A 10,222-nucleotide genomic window follows, 5' to 3' on the forward strand; every position below is an offset into this window, starting at 1 on the left:
ACTTAAGAAGTAGCATATTTTCTTGGGGGACAGAAACATTTTTATCCTGCTGTTATGCCAGGGATCATGCATATCAATGGATTTAAATTAAGCAACCCAGTTCTTAACTCTAAATGCTTTTATTGATTTTTGGAAGTATTCATCACAAGGAGTTGGAGGCCCATCATGATCCCGGAACGACAAAACAAAACCAAAATTCCCAAGAGAGGCTCTCGAGACCAATACAAAAACAAAAAAAACAAAACAAAAACAAATGAGAAGAGTTTTATTATTCTGTTCAAATTGCGTTTGCAATAGACTGAGGCCGTTGTGCATGGCAAGCACTCATTACAGAGGGCCATTTATTCATACCTACAGCAAGGTATATAAACCCCGACATCAAGAATTAGCTGGTTCACAAACCATTAATCAAATGAATTGTAAAATAGCTAATTGGGGAAGAAACTGCAAAAGGCAACCAAGAAGCTGAAGATCGAAGGCAAACTTTCTCTTCCATATGGTATTTATTCTGCTCCCACATAAAGGCAGCTTTTTTATTTAGCTAATGAACACTACAGTACAACGTTCCGCCTGCTTACTGTGAAGCCATTTCCAAGGATCTGACGATACTTTTTGAGGGCTGCTCAAAAGGGGAAGGAACCTCAAACAGGTTTAGACCCTGATTTCAAACCTCACAGGCTGCCTTCTGAGATTGTATTCAGGAGGAGTCAAATTTTCAGAACATTATCATTATTATTCACCCAAGAGAAGAGAAGAGAAGAGATGTAGAATAAAGGATGGGGAAATAAGGACAACTAGAAGACAGAAATGGGATCAGAACATCAACCTGACTTCACTTTCAACATGGTGGGGTTGAACAGAAACTTTCTGCAAAAGAACAGAAGCGGCTCAGAGCAAGACAACTGAGAGGCAAAACCTGAACCTCAATTAATCATTTTGGGTTTTTTTTTTAAAAAAGGGGGTTTTCATAGCCGGTCAGCTTTTGTGAACTTTTGCCTTTGTGAAATCTAGACCCCCTTTGAAGTGACAAAAGCAGCCAGGCTGCCATAGACTTCAAAAGCAGGCAGCTTTCAGCCCTAGGTAGTCAGAATGTCTTTTCTACCTGATCTCCTAATAGAAACTCGGAAGGCAGGAAAGAAAGCAGCCTGAATTGGGCTCAGGCTTTCACCCATTGTGGAACAGAGCTCTCCGCTCATCTTCCAGAGTCACACACACACACACACACACCCTGGCTATCTAGCAAAGATATCTTGCCTCCAGGAGGCTGGAGCAAACAGGAAAGAAACTTTAAACTCTTTGCTGCTGTAAGCCTTTGCCATTTAAAATCAGAACAGCTGGCCCTTTTGAGGGAGGAGAGGAGAGGAAAGGAATGGAAAGGACTAAGGAGGAGAAATATATGGAATAAGTAGGTATGATCAAACCTCCCAGTTTGTAGCAGCGCTGCTGAATTTCAAGAGAATCCAACATATGAGTTATTTGGGCCTGTTCAAAGCAAAACTTTACCGAAGAGCAACGCGGGGGGGGGGGGCAGGGAAATAACCAGCCAAAGCAGAGGGACAACCACGGTGGATAAAGGGATGGGGTGGGGTGGAGTGGGGTGGTCCAACCCAAATGGTTCGGGGGAACGTTTATTCTCAGCAAAGCCAGGGTGGGGAAAGCAGGCAGGCAGCCGCGCAAAGTTTATTTATTTATTTAGCGTACAGCAGCGGCACTAAATAAATAAATTTAAAAAGCGGGGGGGGGGGGGAGTGCGGATTCGAGGACAAACAGAACAGAGCCCGAACTGACAGCCGTGGGGAGCTCTTGAGCCGTCTCCGGGGTGAGCCGGATGGATAATTGGACTTTTGGGACCGGGACCGGGCAGAGGGGAACCTTCCTCCTGGCTTCGCTAATTAGACCCATTTTGCTATCCACTTACTCTTTCCCCCCAAATTCATCCCGACAAGGCCGGCCGGAATGGGGTCTCTGCTCGGGGATGGGAGACTTATTTCCCAACCCTTCTTCGGAACAGAAGAAGATTCTGGGAGGAGAAACGAAACGTTTTCAAGCAAACACCAAAGAGAGTCCTGCCAGGTTCCTCTTCGAAAAAAAGCATTTTTCTTTCTTTCTTTTTTTGGGGGGGTGGGGAAGAAGGCATTTTCCTACCAGCAGCAGAGCCGAAGACGGAGGGTCGGTGGCGGGGAGGGGAGGCAGGGGGTTTCGACCCCGCGGAGCGCCGCCTCGAAGCGGCCGCGGGACAGGTGGCGACCCCCCCGGCTTACCTGTACCAGAGCAGCCCCTTCTCGTAGCAGCGGTCGAAGAAGTGCGGTTCTGCCCCGACGGCTCGCACGTCCGGGTGGACGCGCAGGAACTCGAGCAGCGCGCGAGTCCCGCCCTTCTTCACGCCGACGATGATGGCCTGCGGGAACTTCTTCTGGCCGGAGCCGCTGGACACCGGCAGAAGAGCCCCGGCCGGACCCGCGGGGGGCGCCTCCTCCTGGGGCCCGGCGTCGGCGGCTTCCTCGCCCTCCTCCTCCTCCCCTTCTTCCTCCTGCTGCCCCCCGGGCGGCTCGGGCGGGCGCCGGGGCAAGAGGGGCGCCCGGGGGGGCCAGCCGGGCCGGCGGAGGGGCTGGCAGGGGCCAGTCAGGCAATAGAATAAGTAGCTGCAGAGCAGCAGCAGCATCGCGGCCAGGGCCAGCGGGCCGCGCGGCACCAGCCCCCCCAGCGGCCCGCCGCGGCTACATCCCATAGGCGGAGGGCGAGCCCGGGCAGCGCGGAGTCCCGGCGGGGGCGGCGGCCGGCGGGGGCATCGCTCCCCAGGCCGTCCCCGGGCCGCTCCCTGGGCAACCGAGCCGGCCACGCGTCTCCCCGGTCCGGTCCGCGGTGCCCCGGGAGCCTTTCAGCGCCTTCTGCTGCCGCCTGCTCCCCCCTCCCCGCCCCTTCGGCGCCGCCCCCCCCGGCCGCCCACTCGCCCCCCTCCCGGCTCGAGGGCGGGGGCCCCGACCGGCTTCTGCGCTGGCCAGCCCGGCATTCACAGGACGACGCGGGGCGGGGCGGGGCGGGGCGAGGCGGGGCTGGCGAGAGAGACGCACCTTCCCGGCCCGGGCTCGCCATCTGGCAGGCGCCCCGCTTTCCCACAGGGGTCCCCAAACCGCGGGGGCCCGTATCTGGGAAGGCAGAGGGCCCCCCCGCCCCGCCCCTCCGGCGCTGCCCCGGGAGAGGAGAAGCAGCCGCGGAGGGCAGCGCGGAGAGGAGCTGCCTGCCCAGGAGATGCGGGGCTGCCGGACCTCGCTTCCGTTTCCCACCCTATCCCCGTCCGTCCGTCTGCAGTCTCCTTCGCTTTGGAGGGTCTCCCGGGCATGCGAGGCTGGGGGGGGTGGTTCTCCTAGGGTGGGGAGTTCTCCCGGGGGTGGGTTGAGAGCGATCCTCTGCAGGCGGCGGGCTTGCGCTGCGCACTTTCTCGCAGCGGGCTCGGTCCTCGACGGCCGCCGCTTCTGCGCGCCTCCCTGTAGCCTCTCCCGGGAAGGCGGCGGCGGCGGGGGGAGGGGAACTCTTCTCCCAGGTTTGGCGCCGATCGGATTTGAAAAATTGACCTGCCCTTCAATGACGTTGATCAATAAACGTGGCTTTTCTACGGAAAACCTGGAAAACCAACTGTCTTTTTCGCCCAACTTGCAAAGCTTCGGGGGGGGGGGCATTTAATCGAGCACGGTTGCGGAGTTCACACAATATGCACGAGCCAAGTTTGGCCAGAGGTTGTAGTAAGGGAATCTATATGGCCCGCGTTGTAGTGAGCTACTTTGATAACGTGTGTGCATATTCTTTGTTGTGTACTTCGGTCGTGTATGCAACTGTTGTCTTTACCGCTTCACAATTAATTTGTTTTTAAAAATGCCTCCTGCTTGTCTGGAGAACACTGATTCTTGTGCACGCTTAAAAGGTAATGAAGGTGAGAAGCAGACAAAAGGATGTGTGTATATACATATTTAAAGTATAATTCTAAAGATACTTATCGGATGAAAAACATCCCACTGCAGTGAACACAAGCCAATATTCATGGACACTCTAACATTTAATGCTCAATTTATAGACTTGCATTGGATATTAGGATGGAAAAATATGTACTTGCAAATGCAACTGTTACGATGCAATTGCTAAAAAAAGCTATACAATTCTTGAGTAGCATAATGCCAAGTTCAGGCAAATAATTGTTCCATTGCTTCTCTCTCACTAGTCAAACTGCAGCTGAAATATTGGCTCCATTGTGAGCCCCACATTTAACAGGTGAGCTCAGACTTGTGACACATCCTGGAGGGGTGGAGGAGGATGAGGAAGAGGGGAGGGATAACACCAATGAACCCAGCCAGGCAGGTTTTGGCACACCTGAGCCCAGGAAGGAATGGCAAGGAGGTTGTTGCCACTTAAGGTTGGAAGAAACAGGTAGAATGTACTTCTGGTCTGGTATAAATATGGCTGGATTCCTAGATCCTGCAATACAGGAACAACGGCACTGAAAAAAGTGACTTAGGACCGTTTTTCACACTGACAACTGTTGCAGCATCCCCGTTATTATGTAGTGGGTTAAGTCAATAGACAAGGAGCGACACAGTGTCAAAGCATCTCCTTATTGTCTCCAGAAAACAACTGCTCAGCTACAGGTAATGGCTGGTAAAGGTAAAGGTTCCCCCACACATGCGTGCTAGTAATTTCCGACTCTAGTGGCTGGTACTGATTTCCGTTTCAAAGCCGAAAAGCCAGCACTTGTCCAAGGACATCTCCATGGTCATGTGGCTGGCATGACTAGACGCCAAAGGCGCATGGAACGCTGTTACCTTCCCACCGTAGTGGTCGCTATTTTTCTACTTGCATTTTTACGTGCTTTCGAACTGCTAGGTTGGCAGAAGCTGGGATGAGTAACAGGCGCTCACTCTGCTACGCGGCACTCGGGATTCGACCCGCCAAACTGCCGACCTTCTGATCTACAAGCTCAGCGTCCTAACCTACTGAGCCACTGCGTTTCCAATTACCTGCCTGAATTCTCCCGCCCCAAAATACAAATGTTCCTGCCAAAACTATTGGGACTGACCGTCAAGCTAGCCCCTGAGGGCTAGCCTAGGCTTGGCAGGAAATGCCTACTTAGCTTCTCCAGAATAGGCGAGGGTCAATGGCTTGCATCATTACATTCCAGTACATAACACCCGTGGTCACGTGATTAAAATTCAAATGCTTGGCAACTGGTTCATATTTTTGACGTTTGCCGTGTCCTGGGCTCATGTGATCTTTTACGACTTTCTGAGAAGCCAAGTCAATGAGGAAACCAGATCCATTTAACATCAGTGTCACTAGTTTAACTGCAGTGACTCACTTAACAGCTGTGGCAGGAAAGGTTGTAAAATGGGGCAAAATTCAGTTAACAGATATCTCACTTAACAACAGAAATTTTGGGTTCAATTGTGGTCGTAGGTTGGGGACTACCTGTAGTTGATTTCCATTATTAGAGCTTCTTTGATATTTGCATAAACACCATCATTTGGAACTTTTGCTTGACTGCGGGAGGGGGGGAGGAGGAGGAGGTGGCTTGAATTCCTAGAGAAAGAAAGATTTAATTCTGTGTGATGCTGTGGGGTGGACAGATTATATCCCATTAGAAAAATAGGAAAATTGTTTGATTAAAAAAATAAAATAAAAATAATTCCTTTGGCCATTTCTGCATCTGGGATAAAGCTGATTTGTTGGTCCTTGGGTGAAACAGGAGAAAGTGATGGGAGAGATGGAAGACGTGTGGGGCAAAGCGACTTGAATTTCCCAAGGGCAGAGAACTCATAGTGAAAATGGAAGGAAATCAGGGAGGAATATTAGACATCCCTATTTAATAATGAACAGCCAATGAGGTCTATAGGTTTATGAGTCTATGAGTTTCTAAAGCACCTGAAGGCAAGACAAGAATCAGTCAATGGAAACTAATCAAGGAGAGAAGTAACTTAGAACTGAGGAGAAATTTCCTAAAAGTGAGAACAATTAATTGGTGAAACAACTTGCCTTCAGAAGTTGTGGGCTTTCAAGAACAGACTGGACAGCCAGGTGTCTGAAATGATATAGGGTCTCCTGCTTGAGCAGGGGGTTGGACTAGAACAGGGGTCGGCAACCCTAAATACTCAAAGAGCCACTTGGAGTTTAATTAAAAAGAAACAGAGGCTGCTGTGCATGAGTTCTCTCTCTCTCTCTCCCCTCTCCCTCCCCCTCTCTCCCTCTCTCCAATCTTCTCTCACCTGGCAAGATGGTTTCACGCTGTTCTGACAAGCTGGCACACATTTTTATTGGGTTGGCTTTCCTGCCCTGCTTTCTGCTGCTTTCTGCTTCCTGTGGAGACCCAGCAAAGACAGGAGCCCCGCCCAATAAGCTTGTCAGCTTATCTGAGAATGGTGAGTTACACACACACACACACACACACACACACACACACACACACACACGAGAGAGAGAGAGAGAGAGAGAGAGAGAGAGAGAGAAGGGAAGCACAAGTGCCTCTCTCTCTCTCTCTCTCTCTCCCTCCCTCCCTCCCTCCCCTCTCTCTCTCTCTCTCTCTCTCTCTCTCTCTCTCTCTCTCTCTCTCTCTCTCTCTCTCTCTCTCTCTGCAAATGGCTGTGAGCCGCAGAAGGCTAAAAGAGCCACATGCGGCTCCAGAGCTGCAGGTTGCCAACCCATGGACTAGAAGATCTCCAAGGTCCCTTCAACTCTGTTATTCTATGTTCTATGGACTGCAGCAAATCTCTGAGCATGCCACTGTTCCTCCAAAATACACACCCACCAGGCCATTCTGATGTTCCAGACATGGTAACCAATTCTGGAAAGGAAGGTTTCTCTCTGGTAGCAAACATTTGTCCTTCCTTGTGTGAAGTTAAATGTTATGTTTGGCTTGGGAGTTATCCAGAAACCAAGTTTGGAATGGGGTAAATTCACTTCGATGTTGCTGACCACAAAAGAAGGCTAATGGACTAGATGACCCCTAAGGTCCCTTCCAGCTCTATTATTCTATGTTCTTCACTGGAGGATTTTTCTTTCTTTTTTTTTGTGAAAGGCTGGATGTCCATCAGTTTATATAAACTACACATCCCAGAATTGTGCACTGGGCAGGAGTGAGGTAAGATACTCACTAGATACCTCCAAGCTCTCTTTCCATTGGAAATGTTATGATTCGTTGTGGGTGAGGTTATGTTATGAATCTGAACTTCACAGTCCTCTGAGTTTGTTGCTTTTTTAAAAAGAAAAAACAAGTTTATTACAGAAAAATCTGTGCAAAAGGGTATATATTTATCCAAACAATGCAGAAAAATGCATTACTTTAGGAAAAAAATTGATGGGAAAACTGTAAATGAAGCAAACTGACAAAGCATGTAGAAGTTTGGGGAAGCTGAAGTGAAGGTGCAATTAATGATTGGAAAAATGAGGGGGAAAACCCCAAATGAAACTGAAACAGATGCTTTTAGCTTTTTCACCTACCTTGCCTCCCCTCAACCGTTCACCCAAGTCTTACCAAATACTTTTCACAGAACTACAGTATAGTAGCAAATTTAAAGTATTAGAATCTACGGTAATGTTTTTACAGTCTTGGAAGAAAACAGAATAAATGGTTAGATTTCTGCATTTCTGAGATGTCTGGAGGAAGGTGGAGGAGAAAGCAGAAAAAAAAGGAGAAATGAGAGGAGGAGGAGGAAACACTATAAGAAAAGTATCACCATGCCAAAAATAAACACAACATATGTGAATAAATTTAAAATATATACAAAAGTTTTAACAAGCCAAGGGAGATCCCTTTTTTTCCTATGGCAAGAATAAATGTGGTGCAGTGGGTTAGGACGCTGAGCTTGTCGATCGGAAGGTCGGCAGTTTGGCGGGTCGAATCCCGAGTGCCGCGTAGCAGAGTGAGCGCCTGTTACTCGTCCCAGCTTCTGCCAACCTAGCAGTTCGAAAGCACGTAAAAATGCAAGTAGAAAAATAGGGACCACTACGGTGGGAAGGTAACAGCGTTCCGTGCGCCTTTGGCGTCTAGTCATGCCGGCCACATGACCACGGAGATGTCCTCGGACAAGCGCTGGCTCTTCGGCTATGAAACGGAGATGAGCACCGGCCCCTAGAGTCGGAAACGACTAGCACACATGTGCGGGGGAACCTTTACCTTTACCTTTTATACTGTATGTATATAATTTATAATCTCCCTTGAACTTTCAAGATACTGCAGGGTACAAATCAAAGGCAAATGCGCAAATGTGTCTCTGCCAGTTTTTTTTTAATGATATTCCTGTCCCCAACCCAGGACTGGAATTTAAAGAAACATCAAACACCATTTGGGAACAGAATTGGGAGGTTAAGGGAGTGGGAGGGGAGGAGATGATGTTTGACAGCACACATTCAATTAATATTTTTGCAACTGAATTTCCCCCTCTAATTTTTCAAGGCCTAATTACTGTTTTCAATCATTTCTATCATGAGAAGGGATTTGCAGGGAAAATCCACCTCTTTTCTGCTGAATATTAAAATAAAAAAGGGAAATGTGTTATCAATAAACAGCAATTAGTTTCGTGATAGCCACATGCCGAGCAATTAATGCTTGCAATTGTCAGTTATAATTTATGTAAGTAAGTTGTTATGTGCACATGATCACCAACATCAATATGTGTTGTTTCTTTCTCTTACTTCATCAGCCAAAAATGAAGTTTAAAAGATGAATTGGTTCATACAACATGCTAATCCATAATGTGATTTAAACACTTTTTGTTAAACAAGCCATAATTGGCTGCATTCATACTTTGTGCTGAAGTATTATACTTTGCAAATCCAAGGGTCTGGCTTACCATAGTGCAACATAGAACCCCACCAGGAAATCTAAGTTACCAGGAATAATTTTACACAATAGAATAGAATAGAATAGAATAGAATAGAATAGAATAGAATAGAATAGAATAGAATAGAATAGAATAGAATAGAATAACAACTTTATTGTCACTTTGAATGTACAGTAATCGGCATACATTAAAATGAAATTTTGTTGCATACAGCTCTCAAAGGGTCACCACATCCGATATACACTACATAAATATGGCAAAAGTAAATAAATAAATAAATAGTTGGAGAATAATTAGGAAACCAGGACAAAAAACCCTTTGCAAAGTATTCCTCTATAAAGCCCAACCTTTTCTATATCCTGCACCCCTAGAACACTTCTGATATATTCTCACACCCCTTACAAAAATAATAAACTTATTTAAACAAATTTTGAATGACGTTGAACATAAAAAATAATTGTGAAACTTCTAAACCCAAGTTTTTGTACCCCCTGGAATATTGTCTTGCACCCCCCCCCGGTTGGGAACCCCTGCATTAGAGCATGAAGTTGAAAAAAATGACCAGATTTTATTGAGATATTCTGTAGGAAGGCCCAGCAGGGAAGAAGACTTTAATTTTGGTTTCTTATGGTTGTGATTGCATCAGTTTGGAGGTCTATTCAGTATTTCTCATTTTTCCCACTGGCAAGTTCAGTTTATTCTATGCTGTACTGTGCTAGGTAAACATATTTCTGAACAAATATTTGTGTTGGCCTTCTAGACGAACATTCATCAGTATTGAAAACAGATTCTTTGATGTAAGGTAGCCGTGTTCATTATTTTCAAAAATATGTGCATTTTTATACTATAAACTTTACAAAATCTGGGAGAGTACTGTATGAATGATGAAGAACAGCTCACTTTGGGTTTGTATATTGGTTTACAATTGCAAAAATTAAGTTTGCATTCAAATATACATTAGACAAATCTGTAGTCCATTCTGAATAAAAATAAATAAGTTAATAATTGATGGTTGCTGTGTCAGTATGTGTCTTTGCTGCCAACCTAGAAGGACTATGTCTATGGAGGATCTCAGTCATCCAGATGATGGTTGTCCCAAGGGTGCTTTTTCAAAAGTCGACTGGACTTTCTTGTTTTGCTTGAAGTCTTTTTGCTTCTCATCTAAGAAGCTTCTTCAGTTCTGACTGAATGGTGGGGAATAGAAGGATTTATATATTCCTTGCAGTCATCTGGTTGTTAGTGCTCTTTCTGAGAGTCATGGAGGCCACTTGCAGATGCTGAGAATCTCCTTAGACATTTAGCTATGCACTTTGGAATAAACACCCTTTGAACAGTGTGGAAGTATGAACGTATTTCCAGAAAAAAATTGCAGACTACAGGATGCAGGTGACCCTGAGAGA

The 10,222-nt window shown here is 46.8% G+C and overlaps 1 protein-coding gene across 1 annotated transcript in view; it reads right to left on the reverse strand.

Moving 5' to 3' along the window:
* LOC308674234 (heparan sulfate glucosamine 3-O-sulfotransferase 6-like) overlaps nucleotides 1–2,895 on the reverse strand; it is a 115,594-nt gene extending 112,699 nt beyond the window's left edge. The window contains exon 1 of the mRNA XM_081338565.1: nucleotides 2,262–2,895. Within this exon, the coding sequence (XP_081194691.1) occupies nucleotides 2,262–2,728 (467 nt within the window). The 5' untranslated portion in view covers nucleotides 2,729–2,895. The remainder of the gene's footprint in view (nucleotides 1–2,261) is intronic.
* Between the last annotated feature and the right edge of the window lie 7,327 nt (nucleotides 2,896–10,222).

The sequence above is a fragment of the Vipera berus genome (genome assembly GCF_964194415.1).
Source record: "Vipera berus genome assembly, chromosome: 13".
Taxonomy (NCBI): domain Eukaryota; kingdom Metazoa; phylum Chordata; class Lepidosauria; order Squamata; family Viperidae; genus Vipera; species Vipera berus.